Here is an 18,454-nt window from a genome sequence, read left to right on the forward strand (position 1 = left end):
GAGGCTCAACTTAAACGTATACCCCAAATTAAAAAAACAGCATAAGAGAACGGAAAAAAAAATGCCATCATGGCTAAACAAAGTAAATGAAGCACTGAGAGACAAAAAAGGCATCCTTTAAAAAGTAGAAGTTAAATCCTAATGATGAAAATAGAAAGGAGCATAAATTCTGGCAAATGAAGTGTAAAAATATAATTAGGAAGGCCAAAAGAGAATTTGAAGAACAGCTAACCAAAGTCATCAAAAGCAGAAAGCCTGCTAAACAACCAGTAGGGCCACAAGATGACTGAGATTGTAAAGGAGCACTCAAGGATGATAAGGCCATTGGGAGAAACTAAATGAATTCTTTGCATCGGTCTTCACGGCTGAGGATGTGAGGGAGATTCCCAAACTTGAGCCATTCTTTTTAGGTGACAAGTCTGAGGAACTGTCCCAGATTGAGGTGTCATTCGAGGAGATTTTGGAACGAGTTGATCAACTAAACAGTAATAAGTCCCCAAGACCAGATGATATTCACCAAAGAGTTCTGAAGGAATTCAAATGTGAAAATGCAGAACTAACAACTGTGGTTTGTAACCTATCATTTAAATCAGCTTCTATACCAAATGACTGGAGAACAGCTAGTGTGATGCCAATTTTTAAAAAGGGCACCAGAAGTGACGTCAGCAATTACAGGCCACAAAGTGTGACTTCACTATTGGGCAAACTGGTTGAAACCACAGCAAAGAACAAAATTGTCAGACACACAGATGAATATAATTTGTTGGGGAAGAGTCAACCTGTTTTTTCGAAAGGGAAGTCAACCTCACCAATCTACTAGAATTCTTTGAGAGTGTCAACAAGCATTTGGACAACGGGGATCCAGTGGATATAGCGTACTTAGATTTTCAAAAAGCCTTTGACAAGCTCCCTCACCAAAGGCTCTTAAGCAAAGTAAGCTGTCATGGGACACGAGGGAAGGTCCTCTCATGGATTGGTAACTGGTTAAAAGATAGGAAACAAAGGATGGAAATAAATGGTCAGTTTTCAAAATGGAGAGAGGTAAATAGTGATGTCCCCCAGGAGTCTGTACTGGGCCCAGTCCTATTCAATATATTCACAAATGATCTGGAAAATGGGATATAACAGTGAGGTGGCAAAATTTGCAGATGATACAAAACTACTCAAGATAGTTAAGCCCAAAGCAGACTGAGAACAGCTACAAAAGGATCTCTCAAAACTGGGTGACTGGGCAACAAAATAGCAGATGAAATTCAATGTTGATAATTGCAAAGTAATGCACATTGGAAAACATAATCCCAACTATACATACAAAATAATGGGGTCTAAATTAGCTGTTACCACTTAAATAAATCTTGGAGTCACTGTGGATAGTTCTCTGAAAACATCCACTCAATGTGCAGTGGCAGTCAAAAAAGCAAACAACGTTGGGAATCATTAAGAAAGATAATAAGTAGGGCCCTACCAAATTCACAGTCCATTTGGTCAATTTCATGGTCATGTGATTTTAAAAATCATAAATGTCATGATTTCAGCTATTTAAATCTGAAATTTCGTGGTGTTGTAATTGTAGGGGTCCTGACCCAAAAGGAGTTATGGGGGTGGGGTGGGGTGGGGCAAGGTTATTGTGGAGGTGGTTGCAGTACTGCAACAGGACTATACCATGGCTGTACCATATCATGGCATCTTTACTTCTCACTGCTGCTGGCGGCAGCATAGCTTTCAGAGATGGGTGGCTGCTGGTTGGGAGCCCAGCTCTGAAGGCAGAGTTGCCGCCAGCAGGAGCGCAGAAGTAAGGATGCCATGGTATGGTACTGCCACCCTTATGTCTCTGCTGCTGACTGCAGAGCTGGGTCCTCAGTCAGCAGCCACCACTCCCTGGCCACCCAGCTCTGAAGACAGCAGCGCAGAAGTAAGGGTGGCATAGTATGGTATTGTCACCCTTACTTCTACACTACTGCTGGCGGGGCACTGCCTTCACAGCTGGACACCCAGCCAACAGTTGCCACTCTCTGGCCAGCCAGCTCTGAAGGCACTGCAGAAGTGAGGGTAGCAACACCACGAGCCCCCTAAAATAACCTTGTGACCCCCTGCAAGTCTCTTTTGGGTCAGGACCTCAATATGAGAAACGCTGGTGTCCCCCATCAACTCTATATAGTATATTGTAAAAGCACACAAAAGACTATTTCGCAGGGGGAGACGCATAGTCCGTGGTGCATTTTATGTGGCCACGAATAACATATTTCCTCTGTATAAATCCACGGTGCACCCACATCTTCATTACTGCGTGCAGATGTGGTTACCCCATCTCAAAAAAGATATATTGGAATTGGAAAAGATTCAGAAAAGGGCAACAAAAATTATTAGGGATATGGAATGGCTACCATATGAGGAGAGATTAATAAGACTGGGACTTTTCAGCTTGGAAAAAAGATGACTAAGGGGGGATATGACAGAGGTCTATAAAATCATGACTGGTGTGGAGAAAGTAAATAAAGAAGGGTTATTTACTCCTTCTCATAAGACAAGAACTAGGGGTCATCAAATGAAATTAATAGGCAGCAGGTTTCTTCACACACCTCACAGCCAGTTTGTGGAATTCCTTGCCAAAGGATGTTGTGAAGGCCAAGACTATAATAGGGTTCAAAAGGAACAAGAACTATCCTCCATGAACTTGTCTATCAGTGGCTATTAGCCAGGATTGGCAGGGATGGCATCCCTAGCCTCTGTTTGCCAGAAGTTAGGAATGGGCGACAGGAAATGGATCACTTGATCATTACGTGTTCTATTCATTCCCTCTGGGACACCTGGCATTGGCCACTGTCGGAAGACAGGATACGGAGCTAGATGGACCTTTGGTCTGACCCAGAATGGCCATTCTTATGTTTACTAACCCTTCCCCTTTGATAGAATCCTGATGTAATACATAAAGCCATACAATACAAATATAAAGTGTTCTGCATAAACCACCACCATCTCTTTCATGGTCCCAGACGGATAATCCAAATGAAGTGACATTTTAGCTTTTCTGACCTCTCCCCCTCCTTAGGCTGGGTATAATAATTGCTGTCTCTCGCAATTAAGGAAAATTATTTTACCTGTAAGATGCCTATGACAGCTTTAAAGTACCCAACATGGAAACACGGCAGCTCCAAGTCAATGTAGCCATAATGCCCTAAACAGTCAGCTAGATTCTTCCCACAGGTTTCACATGGACGGTCCTTTTCACTGGTACCCTTTGAAAAGGACACAAAAACATTATAGCAACAATTACCAAATTGTGGGAAACAAAAGAAGCTACCACAGCTGCTCTTAAATTAGTCAGCATGCCTGTGGACAGTACTCTGTACACTCGCATGAAAGACTTCTAGATTATTTCAACTCTGAACACTTGCTCTCAGTCAGTAAGAGCTGGTAACACACTGAAAGCATCATACTCAAAACCCAATCCCCATAGAAACAGAGCATCTTGCATTGCTCCTGCTGATGCAAGTGCTGTTAATTCATTCAGCCCTATTCACCTGGAAAGACTACTATAGTGACGTGGTACTAACTGTATGTCCACACTACAGCTAATGTGATTTGCAGCTTGTGTAGCTGTACCCACACTGGCTTTAATATAGTTAGCTCGCTAACGGCAGAGTGAGGACACACCAGCATGGGTTTCAATGCAGCTTGCAAAACCCCACCTGATCCCCCTGAGTACATACTTGCAGTGACAGCACATGCTGAAACCCATGCTGCTGTCTACACAAGCAACAAATCACGCCCCCGCCCCCAGATACAGGGCAGACATACCCAGCGAGGGTAGCTATTTTATGGTCATGTGAAAAGCATGAGGAGAAATGTGTGTTCAGCCTCAAAAGCGAGTCAGACTGATCTGTCCAACAGTGTGAAATGGTTGATGGCACAAGTCACGTTCCAATTAAAGAGCTGCTTGTATCACAAGACACCATTGCAACTGGCAATTTCAGCAGAAGAGCCAAGGACACATAACTACCTTATTTCTCTTCAGCTCATGTAGTTTAAGCTGAACATTCCATAGGCACACCTGTATTGTGGCTGTATAGTGGAATTCAGTTTTCATTTCAGCATTGTTCATACGCATTAAAAATATTTCCACTAAAAAAAAAAAACAACAACAGGAAATAGGATCCTTACCATACGATGGTCCAGCACTCCATACTGCAGTGGAGCGTGGTGGTTGTCCTGGCTATACAAGTTCTTACTAACCACCTGAATGTGAGCTTGCTGGCGCATCTCCTCTGGAGATTTCATGCCAAAGCAGATGTGGCTTCTAGCAAAGGGAAAAATTACAAAACTTGATTTTAAAAAAGATACACAAGAAGCTGATCTGAGTTACAATAAAGCCAAAGCAAAATTATACTTCCCTCTCTGGGAAAAAAGCATGAATCTATGTATTAGATTTTTGCATTACAGCTAATAATTATTTAAAAAAACAAAAACAAGAAGTCCGGTGGCACCTTAAAGACCAACAGATTTATTTGGGCATAAGTTTTTGTGAGTAAAAAACCCACTTCTTCAGATGCAACTAAAGGTTATTTAAGGATCATCAGAATATAGAGCAGCGGTTTCCAAACTGTGAGGCACCCATAAGATCATTCAGGGGGTCATGATAGGGCCCGGGCCAGCTCTCAGAGGGGCGGGGAAGCAGTGCCAACTCAGCCCTGTTCTGCCCCCTGCTCCGCTCTGGCTCCCGCTCATCCTGTCATGGTTCTGCAACCGCCCCGGCTCCAGGCCCTGCTCCAACCGCAGCCCCAGCCCTGGACTGCAGCTCCTGTGGGGTGGGGGACAGATTCCATTACTGGTGGGGGGGACAGAAAAACTTTGGGAACCACTGCTACAGAGTTTATCACATGGATATACTCCAAATGCAGACACTAAATACTAGCTTTTTCCAGCAGTATTAGTGAAAAGGAATTACCAAGTCCATATAAGGTTACCTTGCAGGAAACATGGGGGGGATTCTAACAGTTAGAAAAGGGAAAGGTTGATTAGATTGAGTCCATCTATTCCATTGCAAAAGCAGCTGAATTCCGCTTCCAAAGAAGGAGGTTTTACATTAAACTGATACTATAGTCAATTTTAGATAAAACCCTTAGCCTTTCCCATTAGCTAACATCATCTGTCACAGAAAGAGTGACAAAAGAAATGTTACGTCAACCAGTGTTTGGTTTCTTTTTTAACTAAACAAGACCACCTCTATAAACCAGATTAAGTGCAGATACATTATATAAAATAATTTAGAAACCACCATGGTCAACAAGAACCAAAGGGTCAGGAGAGCTGATTCTAACTTTCATGAAGCTGATCCCAATGTCAGACTAGACACGTATACCAATGTACCAACACTGTTAGGTACCCGATATGATCAACTTTTTTTAAAATACAGATATAAAACACAAAAGTTAATGAGATTAACCACGTCTCCATTGTGGGGGTTGGTTTGTTTCAATTATGCATTAATGTTGCTGTATTTCTTAAGCACTGTCAAATGTACTTGGAGCACAAAGACAGGTGCCCTTTAGAGAGCGTCCAGTCATAAATCTGTATTTGCAGATTGTATTTGCAGGTGGGCTGACTTCCCTCCGTCACCTAAACACTCCCCCGGAATCGCTGGGGGGGTTGAATCCTTCCATCCCAGCGGGGTCCCCTCCTTGGGTCTGACCCACGTCCCTGGGGCTGAACCCCCTCATTCAGCCTCTTATCCAGCCTCCCCCCCAGCCCCAGGGGCACAGGGCCCCGCTCCTATCTGGGTCTGACCCCAAGGCTAGACACCGCCCCCCAATCCAGCATCCCCTCCAGGGGCACAGGCCCCCGCCACCAACTCTCCCCCTCAGGGGCCCCCGGCAGCGGGGCTCTCGCCAAGGCCGCACAGCCCCCGCCACTCACATTTTCTTGGCCACGTCGGTCTCCCTGAACTGCTCCTTCACCATGATGGCGGCGGGGCGCGGGGCGCTGCCCGCACGGAGGGGAGAAGGGAGCCGGGGCCGCGCGCCGCACCGCACCGCACTGCAGAACTCACGGCACCGGCCGCTCAGCGTCCTCCTCCTCACCCCGCCCACCGCCAGAGCCGCGCGCGGAGCTGGGGACCGGCACATAGCGAGTCGCAGCGCTGCGGCCGCTCCCTGCAGCGACACCTGCTGGCTAAAAGGGGCAGCCCCGCCCGTCAACTACTGTAGACCCCAAACAATCCCCTCACCTCACCTCAATCCCTAGTGCAGCCCAAGGAAAACCCACAGCACCCCTCGCAGTGCAGGCCCCAGAATAATCCCCAACGGCCCCCTACTGCATTCCCCAAGATAATCCTCAACACACCCCTCTAATGTATCCGCATTCCCCAGGGTAACTCCCCAAACCCTCTCTAGTGCATCTCCCAGGATGACCCCCAACATCCCCTGTGCTTCCCCCAATAACCTCCGCATCTCCCTCTAGTGCAGCCCCGAGAATAACCCACAACATTGTTGGTCAAATGAAGCACCCCAGAATAACCCCCATCACCTACCGCCAGTGCACTCCTTCCAAATAACTTATTTACCATATCTGCTTAGTACAGTCTCTCATAATTCCTCTCTCCCCCTCCCAACTGACATACTTAGTTGCTCTGAGAAGGTCTCATCAATGATGTTTAAAATGTCACTAATAGCCAATGGTACGCCTACATAATTATATGTAATGGTTAAAGCTAAGATTTTGTCACACATGTTTTTAGTAAAAGTCAGGGACAGGGCTATAAAGAAAAATTCACAAAAGCCTGTGACCTGTCCGTGACTTTTACTAAAATACGTGTGACAAAATGGGGAGCTGTGGAGTTTCCACAGTGCCCGCAGCAGCTGCGGGGGCCCGGTTTGAAGCTCCAAGGGCCCCCACCACCCGATGGTGGAATAAGTCAGGACATATGGAACAAAACCAATACCCTACTTTACACAGTGCCTAACTCTTATTGAATGAAGTAATTTTTTCTACAATAATTATTATTTAACTGTGTAAAGGTTTTCAGGTTGTGCAGAAGCTGGATATGTAAACTCAGATTGTATTATCACGTGTCTTTCAGAGAAAAAACAATACTGCAAGGTTCCATCACCCACCTCCCTGTACTTGACAATCTTTTTGGTGTGTGTTTGTACAGTGCTCTGCACAGTGGGGTCCTGGTCCATGACTGGGGCTTGTTGGTGCTACCATAATACAATTAAATAAGAAATAACTAATACTTTAATGGGGAATGTATAATATAATGCGGGGGGGGGGGTGGAAACTCCGAGAATTTCCTGTTTATAATCACCACTGCATCCAACATAAATGAATAAATGATTAAGTTTCTTCCCCCTCCAGCCCCCAGGTTGGCAAAGTCCGGCCAAGCAGGATGCCCCAACCGTGTATTTTCAGTCAGGCGCTGGGCTGGTCGCCTCTCTCCTGCACTTTTACTCAGGCTCTGATAGGGCGCCTTCGCGTTCTGTTCCGCCCCCTCACTAAGCCCCCGGGCGCCGGGATATGATTGGCTGCGGCGGGGTCCTTCTTCCTTTCCTCGCTCCCTTGGAGTAGAGCTAACCGCCGAGATGGTGAGTGTCTGCAGAGCAGCCCGTTTCTATCCGCCTTGCGTCGCTGCCATCCTGCTGCCGCGGGGCTCGCGGGACCCTGTGGCCTCTCCGGGCCTATTGGCTGGGGCGTCTGCGCGGGCATTGGGGAGCCCGGGCGGGAGTCAGGGTAGTGGTGGGGCCTCTTCACCGCGCCCCCTTCCTTCCCCTCCCCCCCCCAGGCCTCTGGGATGCGGCTCCCTGAGCTCCCCGGGCAGCGCTGGGCTCTGGCTCCCCGCACTGCTCGGCTCTTTCCGGCGCGGCTACGGGCTTTCCCCAGCCTGGCCGGCGCGGCGTGTGTGTGTGCGTGGGGGGGCGGGAATGTGACAAGCCGCCCGCTAGCAGCTCGGCTGGAGCCGCCCTGGGCTCTGCGCATCGCCCCTGCACGTGCATTCAGTCCCATTTTGGCTTCCGCTGCGGCTCTGCCCCAAACCCAGCGCTTCCCGGGGGCTGGAACTGGGCACAATTACAGCGGCCGGGTGTGCTCAGGCAAGTGATGGTTTCCCTTTGCACCCTAGCATACGAGTTAGTAGCCAGCTTCTGCTGCCGAGGCACGTTCGTCCACAGGCTTCACGCAAAGTGTTGCCGTGTGACTGGTGGATGCACTTTCCTTTCATATTTAGGGATTGTATTCGCTTTACACACGAGGTTTAAATTAGACTTTGGTACAAAAAATTCTTAATTTACAGGTGGGTCAAATCTGAACTGGTCATGTTACAAACATGACTTGCATCCCAGTTAGTGCCCCATAACCCAGGTCTAGTTTCCCATTTTTTGACAAATAATATTGCATATTGGTGGATGCTCAGTGTTGGACAGCGAGTGGACATAATATCTATGAGAGTAAGGAGGAGACATTTATGGTGGGGTGAGATTGAGGCAAATTGCCTGGTGACCAATTTTGAGCAGCCAGACACCAGGGCAATTAGAAGAGCACACGGAGGTGCACTGGGCTATCACCAGCAGGAGAGTGAATTTGTGTCGGGGGGTGGAGGGTGAGAAAACCTGGATTTGTGCTGGAAATGGCCTAACCTGATGCTCACTTTAGATAAGCTATTACCAGCAGGACAGTGGGGTGGGAGGAGGTATTGTTTCATATTCTCTGTGTATAAATAAAGTCTGCTGCAGTTTCCACGGTATGCATCTGATGAAGTGAGCTGTAGCTCACGAAAGCTCATGCTCAAATAAATTGGTTAGTCTCTAAGGTGCCACAAGTACTCCTTTTCTTTTTGCGAATACAGACTAACACAGCTGTTACTCTGAAACCTGTGCATCAGAGAGGCTTTGAAAAACAGTTTCATGATTGACCAGGCCATGGTGTGACAGTTGTGTGTGTTTGTCCTCGATGCAAAGCTTCCCCCTTTGGTGAATGTACTTCCGTGTAAACCAATCCCCACCTCCCACTTTTGACCACAGCTGTAACAGGAAATAAATCCCTATTGTTCTGAATCCATTCATTCTTTATTTATATAAAAAACCTTCTATTCTGTGGGCTGCAAACTGCATGAATTCCATAACTATTATCATGACAGTTTTTTTTCTTCATCCTTGGAATAGCTCTCCTAGCACAGGTTGGGGTTGTACTGTAGCAGCATCTTGCCATGAGTTTCAGACCAGGTTTTTAATCAGTTTTTGCAAACCAGCTGATGAGTTATTTGAGGAATTGTGTAGATGGTGTGAAAGCTCATGGAAGAACTTAAATGCATATTAATTGTTTTTCTGAATTATCTTATAGAATGACACGGTGACCATCAGAACCAGGAAGTTCATGACTAATAGACTGCTTCAGCGTAAGCAGATGGTAAGATATATTGGGTACTACCTTGGTTTTCTGTATCTGCTTATGTTGGGTTATGTGTTTTATATTACTGTATTTTTAATTCTTAAAGCTTGTAACTTTTACTCTTTAGAATGACCCTAGCTAAAAGACTTCTAGATAGGGTAGATTTTTTTCAAGATACTGCTTCCTAGTGGGTAGGCTGTCTATGGTTGCCATTTAAATTAATTTGTTGTAATGATTTGCTAGACCATTAGATGTGCACGAAGATTCTAGTTAGGGAATAGGACGTAAATATTCTCTATGATCCTTGTTAAAACTTGAAAATACTAAACTGCCCACTAATTGCTTTGCTTTACTTTACTTCTGAAGATGTAGCCAAAGCTACTGTGAGTGATATGGGGAGAATAATAGGGGCAGAGAGCTTATGAGAACTCTTCAATGATAGTAGCTTTAACTTGATCTTTGACTCTTTAATTTTTGCTTGAGTCTCTGTATAGTGAGATGTACATCAAATAGGAACTGCTGGCCTCTGTTGTTGCTGTGATGTGTGTTAATTTAGATGCCAAGTGTGGGTAGTGATATTTTCCTTATTAGCTGTTATAAGGCTGTTTAGATATCATCGTTATGTATGGAATATCTTTATACTATTATAAAGTACGGATATTTCTAACGGGAAAAACTTGCATCTGTAGGTGATTGATGTTCTTCATCCTGGAAAGGCCACAGTTCCCAAAACTGAAATCAGGGAAAAGCTGGCAAAAATGTACAAAACAACGCCAGATGTAATTTTCGTCTTTGGCTTCAGAACCCATTTTGGTGGTGGCAAGACAACAGGCTTTGGCATGATTTATGATTCCCTGGACTATGCAAAGAAGAATGAACCAAAGCACAGACTGGCCAGGGTAAGTTTCTTGCTTGCAGTTTTTACAGTGCTAAGAAGGTTGCTGTTTGTTCTAAAAGGCATCTTGCATATAGTTAGGGTCCAAAACTTAAAACATTGCAGCAAAGTTAAATTATTGGTACAAAAATGAGATCTATAAGTAGAAATCCCTTCTCTATATTCATGAATTTACAGCGTGGAAACAAGCTTTTTGTTGTAATGCAGATGAAGGAGGATGAAATGATTTATGATCAGCTGTGGGTTTTAGCAGTACGATGTAACGGTTAATGGAAGGGGCACAAGATCATGGGATGAGCATGTGTAGTATATATGTTCTTAAAAATATACTCCACTTCCTCTCTACACTTTCAGCACATAAAGTTGCCTCACTTTTATATTAGCTGTTGCCTACAGAACTTTTAAATAACTTTTTAGGGCTTACATTAGTAATTATACTTTTAGTTATTAAAGCATTTGAAATATTTAATATAGAAACACTTTTTAGATATATTGAGTTCGCTTTAATAATTGTGGGCATAATTCTCTTACTACTAGCATGGCTTGTATGAAAAGAAGAAGACTTCGAGAAAACAGCGGAAGGAGCGTAAGAACAGAATGAAGAAAGTCAGGGGCACAGCCAAGGCAAACGTTGGTGCTGGCAAGAAGGTATGATGGAAACCTGCAGGCTAGAGCATAGATGCTGGATTTTAGTTTCTTTGCTAGACAGTTTTCTTCCTCAACAAAATAATATTTTCTTTAATTTTTTTACCTTTCCTACTGGATAACAGAAGTTAACTTATGAGATCCTGTGTATTTTTAACTCAGTAGTTTACAGTAGAACCTCAGTGTTACAAACTGACCAGTCAACCACACGCATCGTTTTGAACTAGAAGTATGAAATCAGGCAGGAACAGAGACCAAAAAACCCCCACACCAAATACTGTGTTAAACATGAAGTACTTAAAAAAAGGAAAGCGCAGGTTTTTTTCTTCTGCATAGTAAAGTTTCAATACTGCATTAAATCAGTGTTCATTTACAAGCTTTTGGAAGAACAGCCCTAATGTTTTGTTTAGAGTTATGAACATTTCAGAGTAATGAACAGCCTCCGTTCCCAAGATGTTTGTAACTCTGAGTTTCTAATGTAGTTTTGCTCTCCTGGTTGCTGTTTGGTAGGTAGCTTAATGTGAAGATTTAAGTGGTATATATTCTGTTTCTTTTTTAAGTCTTGTAAAAACTGTACTTTGTTCCCATCAACATAATGGATACCTCACTTGAATTACTAGATAACTCCGGTGATGGACAATAAAACTTTAAGTTCTCCACGGACTTGAGTTTTGTTCATTAGATTTCCCCCAACATGATAGAGAACTCCAGCCAGCCTGGTGGGCTGCTGGTATTGTAGTATGCTCCCTCCCACAAAGGAACTTTAGAGTTTGGAGTCATGTGTTTGAGGCAGTGCCCTCCACCTCTGCAGGCTATGGGGAGGTAGGATGTTTATCTGGCACTGCTGGTCTCTTCTACCTAGTCAGTTACTGATGCTCAACTTCTGGTGGGAGCTGTGTCAATCCCTCAGAGGGGAGGGCAAGCCATCCTGATGTGAAGGTTGGAGGGGGTCTTGGGATGTTCTCAAGCAGAATGAAAAACTGAGGTACAGTGTAGAAATGAAAGCTTAAAGACAGATCAGTGGTACTCAAGGGATTTGAGAAGTGCAAAATATACTAAGCATACTTAAAAACAGTAAAATCTGATTTTTGCACTGTTTTGGAGGTAGAGCGAAGGTGGTGGGTAATAGAAAAAGCTGATTTTTCTGGTAAATAGTTGTAGTTGCTAAAATGCTATAAATAACCAAATATCCTTTCTTGAATCTCTTAGTAACCTTTCTTTACTTTAACCTTTCTTTCTTTCTTGGAATTCTTCAACAGAAGTGAAGTGACTAGCAGGTACTGAGTAAGCATGGATGTGGTGGTGGCTGTATGAATTATGCATCACTTACATGCTTGAGACGTGTTTAATAGAAACACCTTGTGTATTGCTTTGCATGCTTGTGCTCTCACTTTGAACCTGAATTCATTTCTGCCCTTCAGTAGACAGTATTCTGCTACAGTCCAAATACTGCTACAGAAACAGAGGGTGGCTAACTTAAAACTGGTGCAGAAGTGAAATCTGGTTTTCTGACGCTGCTCATCCAAATACACCCAGTGGATCTTGACAAGCTCTTGTGCATATTGTTATGAAATACCAATAAATGGGGTGAAAGAAAATGCCTCAACAGTATGTATTGAGGCATGAAGAGAGAAACATTGGCCCAGTTTTTTTTTAAAAACTGCATACAACGAACCCTCGCTAGAACGCGCGTCTGTAGAGCGCAAATTCGCATATAATGCGGTCATGGCCATGGATCCCCAATTTAATTATTTTAATTACAATTCATTTTAACATGGTATTGCGCATGGATACCAAATCCTGTGTTCTAGCAAGGGTCCGGTGTATTGATTAAAAAAATACAGCTGCATGTGTAACTTGTGCTTACCACAAATGCACCATGCTTTTCTGGATTTAAGCCATTCTTTTTGTTTAAACTCTGTAATATGCTGGTTAATAAAGATGAAGCCCTGCAAATATTAACTGCATAATAGTAAAGATGAAGGCAATTTAACAAGAGCTCTTAGTGGTTTGTAGTTTGAAAGCATGTCTTTAACCAACAGAAGTTGGTCCAATAAGATATTACCTCACCACTTTGTGTGCAAACTTAGTTTCAAGGGCGGAATGAATTGAATCTGCAAGCTTAATCAGTGTATTTGTTGTATACTCATTGATCAAATTTGCTGACTAAATTCATTCCCTGCAAGCTCTGTGAAATTCTCTACTTTGCCATTTACCCTCATGAGTTTCCTCAAAACCCCCAAACCTCATGATTTACACAGGGCCCTACTTATAATGCATCTCAGTCTAGGCAGGACAAGTAGAGGATAAAATAGTTTAATGCTACTCTTTTGACAGATATGCTACCTGTCTGAATAGTTCTGTGATGTTGTGTATAATCCTTGAAATGAAGTAATTGTTCTCTTGACTGATTTTATTCTCATTTGAGGTTGACCAGTGTTAAAAATTGGCTAGGGGGCATCATTTAACAGCAGTGATCAACCTTATTCATAGAATATCAGGGTTGGAAGGGACCTCAAGAGGGCCATCTAGTCCAACCTCCTGCTCAAAGCAGGACCAATTCCCAATTTTTGCCCCAGATCCCTAAATGGCCCCCTCAAGGATTGAACTCAGAACCCTGGGTTTAGCAGGCCAATGCTCAAAACCACTAAGCTATACAAGAGAGCCACACAAACCTAAGCACTGCCTTGTGAGGGCCAAACAGGTTATGTACAGTATTTCCTAGTTAAAAACCAAGAGATTAGTGCATAAAATCTATGTCAGAATGATAGAAAATGGGGGAAAAAGGTAAAGAACACATCATTAAATTAAGAATATATAAACATGATGGCAAAATGCTAATGAATCTGCCTTTAGTATATAGTGTTGAAGCAGGCCCTGGGCCTTACGGAATGCTCTAGTGGGCCGTAGGTTGGGCACCCCTGACTTAAAGAATCTAGGTCTGACTAATTTAACAGCCTAGTCTACATGGATTAGTCTTTCTAACTTATAAAACACGTGGCCAATTTTTATTACTATTGGTGTCTCTAGAGGCCATGATCAAGGCCCCACGGTGGTTACGCATACACTCTACTCCAAATAATGTAATGACTTCTCAATTAAGGGATCGGTTTGAAGTGTACTATATTACTTAAAGTTTACATAATTTAAATAGATGGGGGGCCCATCTGGCCCTTCAGACGTTATAAGCTGGCCCTAGAGCTCCTGCTGGGGAGCAGGGTCCAAGACTTGCCCTGCTTCCACGCATGCCATGGCTCTGCATGGCTCCCAAAGCAGTGGCATGTCCCACCTCCAGCTCCTATGCGTAGGGGGGGCCAGGGGGCACTGCACGCTGCCCCTGCCCCAAGCACTCCCCCCACAGCTCCCATTGGCCAGGAACTGTGGCCAATGGGAGCTGCAGGGGAGGTGCCTGAGGATGGGGCAGTGTGCAAAACAGCCTGGCTGTGCCTCCGTGTAGGAGCTGGGGGTGGGGGGGGAAACATGCCACCGCTACCGGGAGTTACTTGAGGTAAGCGCTACCTGGAGCCTGCACTCCTGACCTCCTGTCCTTGCCCTGATCCCCCTCCTGCCCTCTGAGCTCTTCAGTCTCAGCCCAGAACACCCTCCTGCATCCCAAACCCCGCATCCCAACCCCAGAGCCCACACCCTCAGCTGGAGCCTTCAAACCCCCCTGTCCCAGTCCGGAGCCCCCTCCCACACCCTGAACTCCCAATTTCGTGAGCATTCATGGCCTGCCATACAATTTTCATACCCAGATGTGGCCCTCGGGCCAAAAAGTTTGCCCACCCCTGAAATAGACAGACATAAATCTTTTAAATTAACTCCTAGAAAAACTGAAGTGTTGTGATATTTCTGTATAACTTCTTTTGAGGAGGCTTATGGATGAAGGAATAACAAGAAATGAAGCATTGGGTAGAGAAGTAGATGTCCACATCTTCATTTGGCTGCAGAGTTCTTAGGAGGAACAAAAAGCAGAGTGGAGTAATCACTGTAATTGAAACATTAATTACTATAGGTGCATTGGTAACTAAAGGAAACTCTATTTCTGAGTAAGTCTCGTCACTTGTAATAGTCTTAACTTGCATGGAAATAGAGTTGTTGCTAAATCCGTTCTTTGCCTTTGTATATACTTTACATTTTGAAAATGCATGTCTGAAGTGTGTGAAGTATATCTGAAATATACTATATATGAAGTAAATCATATACACATTGCATTACTTTCGTTAGCCCTTCTTGTTGTGAACGTAGGGTTCATACCATACCACTTTCTCTCACTTTTGGTTGTTTGAATTGGGGCGTCTGTGTTTTTTTGGGCTATACCTTTATACATCCATTGTAAGGCCTTGTTTACACTGGGAAATAGTCTAGGTTTCAGACTTTGGTGATCGGACACTGGTGTGGCTGCACGAGGGAAAACTGCCATTTGCAGATATGGAGTTTACCCCTTGAAAATGGGGTAAGTTGCATCCACTATTGTAAACTTATAGCTGATCCTGTTGGCTCTGGTGCATCTATATGTGGATGGCAACTGTTGCCTGGAGTTAGGGGAAGGCTGTGCCATCTTCACTTCAAGTCTTTCAGACCATGTCTATACTTACTGCTATAAGCTTGTACAGCTGTACCAATACAGCTGTGCTACTGTAAGATCGCTCGTGTAGCCGTGTCATGCTGATGGGAGAGAGCTCTCCTGTTGACTTCATAAAATCAGCTAAACAAGTGGCGGTAGCTGTGTTGGTGGGAAAGCATCTCCTGCCAACATTGCTTGTGTGCACACAAGCAATTATGCTGCTAAAACTTACGTTACTCGAGGGTGTGAAAAAAGTTTTGCTGACATAAGTGCTAATGTAGACATGGCCTTACTCTTGTTTCTACGTGACTAAGGCAGAAAGCTAAGTAACTGACAACGTAGCCTGCTTTCCCTTGATGGTCATTTAACTCCTCACTTTTCATGTCTTGACAGTTGTACACATAACCTCTGAACATCTAAAATCTTAATAGCAATGTGCCTTTCCTTGCATTGTCACTTGATTATTTTTACTGCTCCTTACGGCACATAAATCTACCCCATCTCTGGGTACCAAAAAGGTACCCTTATAGTTAAACTGCATTAACCACTCTCTTGTATCTGATTTGAGTGCTTTTTTTACATTGACAGCTTTCATTATGTTTAAAGATATTAGCTTGATTTTCATAACGTATGTAAATTAGCACTCACATTCAAGCACATGAATGGCCGAACTAGCCATCTGTGTGGAAATACTCAGTTTATAATTGTGAAAATTGGTCCCCTGATGTTTGTAACTAATAAAGTGCAGAAGACTCTGGTAAGAAGCCTTATCACCCTGCCTCATCACACCTTTGACTATTTTTTAAGGAGTTGGCATTCAGCCGTAACTCTCCTTTCCCCCTCCAAGAAATTTGTCCCACTCTTTTGCAGCCACTATCCTTCTGCAGAACCCTCCAAGATCCATTTCTTCTATTACAATTTTGAAAGTCGTTATGATATTCCTTTTTCTTACACCCTCCACCTTTTATTTCTGTTACTTGTATTCTTATTAGCTGTCCATGATAGGAGCTGCTTTTATATATGGACAGCACCTAGCATATTGTTTGCTATTGGAATAAATAAATATTAAACGTTATTCGGGCCGTGGCAATACACAAGTCTTGTAAGTCCTTTATATGTGGCACTCTAGTTGACCGCAGTAGCTCTGAATGCGGAGGGCTTGCAGGATCATGGTTTTCAGCCTGCCGTAACCTTATTTTGCTATACCTAATCCTACCAGGTATGTAAACCCTGGTGTTTGCTTTTAAGTGCAGATGCACTCAAGAAATAAAGCATGTAAAAATGGACACTTTAGTTACCTCCTTTCCCCTTTGATTGTTTGTATTCAAAGTTATATCTGATTGTATCTTTGACAAGTTTGGCTTTGATTAGCTATATGGGCTTTTTAGGAAAGTTACTGAAAATAAGCATGAAACCCAACAGTGCCATTAGCACTTTTTAGGACACACTCACACCAAACAGGTTGGATTTTCTAGGGTAACATGACTATGTGTAATAATGATTGTAATTTGTGGGTGGTGTTTTTGTTTTTTCTTAAGCATTTACTGACTTTCTGTTTTCTTGTTTCAGTGAGCTGGCAAATGGAAATAACAGGTATAACTTCTTAAATGTTTGGCATTCTGCTATGCTGGTGATTTGGCTTTTCTCTAAGAATTAATCTTAATGAAATGACTTTAACATTTTATCATGCTGTGGCCTTATGTTCAAAGTCAGGACAAGTAAGTTTTAACAGTTTTTTTAATTTTAAGGGAACACTCTGTTTTTGCATGTGGTATCAATTGCCAGTTTTTGTGGACATGTTCCCTGTGGCCTCACCCACACCTCCGCTGTGTGGAAGACCCAAATAACAAGGAAATCCATGTAACTTACCGTAAACAAAGACTCTAATGCTTAGAGTAACACTGAAAATGTAGATTTCTTTTAATCTCTCATAATAGAAAAATTGTGACTTCTCAAAAATTGTCCTTTACATTTCATTAATAACTAATATAATGGGATGAGTTTTTTTACTACTGCTTAAATGACACATTCTGATAAATATTTTTATCTCAAATTACAAAGCAGTATGTTTGTTTCACTGATAGAAGTTACAATTATAAAGCAGTCAATTTCTATCTTAATACCAGCAAGAAGTCTCTCAAGTGGACTGATGAGACTTAACTAAAAGGCCATCAAACATACTTTAAGTCCTGCTGTTTGTTCTCATTTCAGTACCAAGGCTACTTAAATGAATGTGCTTTGTTGTGGTAGCTGGTGCAGAGCAAACCCAACCCTCTGCTATAGCTACTGGAGCAACTTTTTAAAAGCAGCTTGAGCAGTATGTATTTAAAACAAAGCAGAATTTAACTAAAACAAGACATCTGCTATCCTTGGTCTTTATACGGCTTGAATATTCTGATAATCTTACTTAGCTGGCTAACAAAGCAGTTGCTTCTCATCTTATGGTTTAATAATTGTTCATAGCATTTCTAAAGAATAGAGTGTCTGTCTGAAGCCCTGATCTTGCTGTGGCCTTTTTCTGCACAGGACTAATTGTTACTTTTCTAAAGGCCCTTATCCTGCAATGTAAAATAAGCTGACTACATTCCATTGCAAAGATATTACAGGGCTGACTTTTTTCCACCCTCCTTTTACAGAGACTAAATTATCCTGCAAAGGTAACAAGAGAAGATGATGATGATGGTCTATCAGAAGCTTGTCAAATAAACTATATAAACTGAAATGCTTTGTTCTTTCTTCTCCCCCTTCCCTCCCCCCCAAGGTTTAAATGTACAATAAAGATTTTATAAACTGAATTTGAAAGATCCAGAATTGTTCAGATCAGGTGCATTGTTTACACTGCATTAATAACCCTTTTGATATAAGCATTGTTTCAGCATCTCAGTATTTTTACTTCAAGACAGTCACATCCAAATATTTTATTGATTCATAAACAGTAGGAACTAGATCAACATGCTTAATGAAGTGGT

At 43.1% G+C, this 18,454-nt stretch overlaps 2 protein-coding genes across 3 annotated transcripts in view; one reads left to right on the plus strand and one right to left on the minus strand.

The window, feature by feature from the left end:
* Positions 1–6,058, minus strand: part of POLR3A (RNA polymerase III subunit A) — a 50,212-nt gene extending 44,154 nt beyond the window's left edge. Inside the window, exons 1-3 of the mRNA XM_077821243.1 lie at positions 5,914–6,058; positions 4,162–4,297; positions 3,099–3,236 (exon numbers count right to left, since the gene is read on the minus strand). Of these exons, the coding sequence (XP_077677369.1) occupies positions 3,099–3,236; positions 4,162–4,297; positions 5,914–5,957 (318 nt within the window). The 5' untranslated portion in view covers positions 5,958–6,058. The remainder of the gene's footprint in view (positions 1–3,098; positions 3,237–4,161; positions 4,298–5,913) is intronic.
* A 1,436-nt stretch (positions 6,059–7,494) lies between these two features.
* Positions 7,495–18,207, plus strand: RPS24 (ribosomal protein S24). 2 transcript variants are annotated; one of them, XM_077821067.1, is made up of 7 exons: positions 7,495–7,580; positions 9,331–9,396; positions 10,068–10,277; positions 10,811–10,921; positions 12,178–12,195; positions 17,055–17,078; positions 18,122–18,207. In XM_077821067.1, exons 1-5 carry the CDS (start codon positions 7,578–7,580, stop codon positions 12,181–12,183), a joined length of 396 nt encoding a protein of 131 aa, XP_077677193.1. In that variant the 5' UTR covers positions 7,495–7,577; the 3' UTR covers positions 12,184–12,195; positions 17,055–17,078; positions 18,122–18,207. The 2 variants fall into 2 exon arrangements, with proteins under 2 accessions (XP_077677193.1, XP_077677195.1); XM_077821069.1 differs by lacking the exon at positions 12,178–12,195.
* Positions 18,208–18,454: the final 247 nt, after the last annotated feature.

This window comes from Eretmochelys imbricata, chromosome 7, assembly GCF_965152235.1.
Source record: "Eretmochelys imbricata isolate rEreImb1 chromosome 7, rEreImb1.hap1, whole genome shotgun sequence".
In the NCBI taxonomy this organism is placed as follows: Eukaryota; Metazoa; Chordata; order Testudines; family Cheloniidae; genus Eretmochelys; species Eretmochelys imbricata.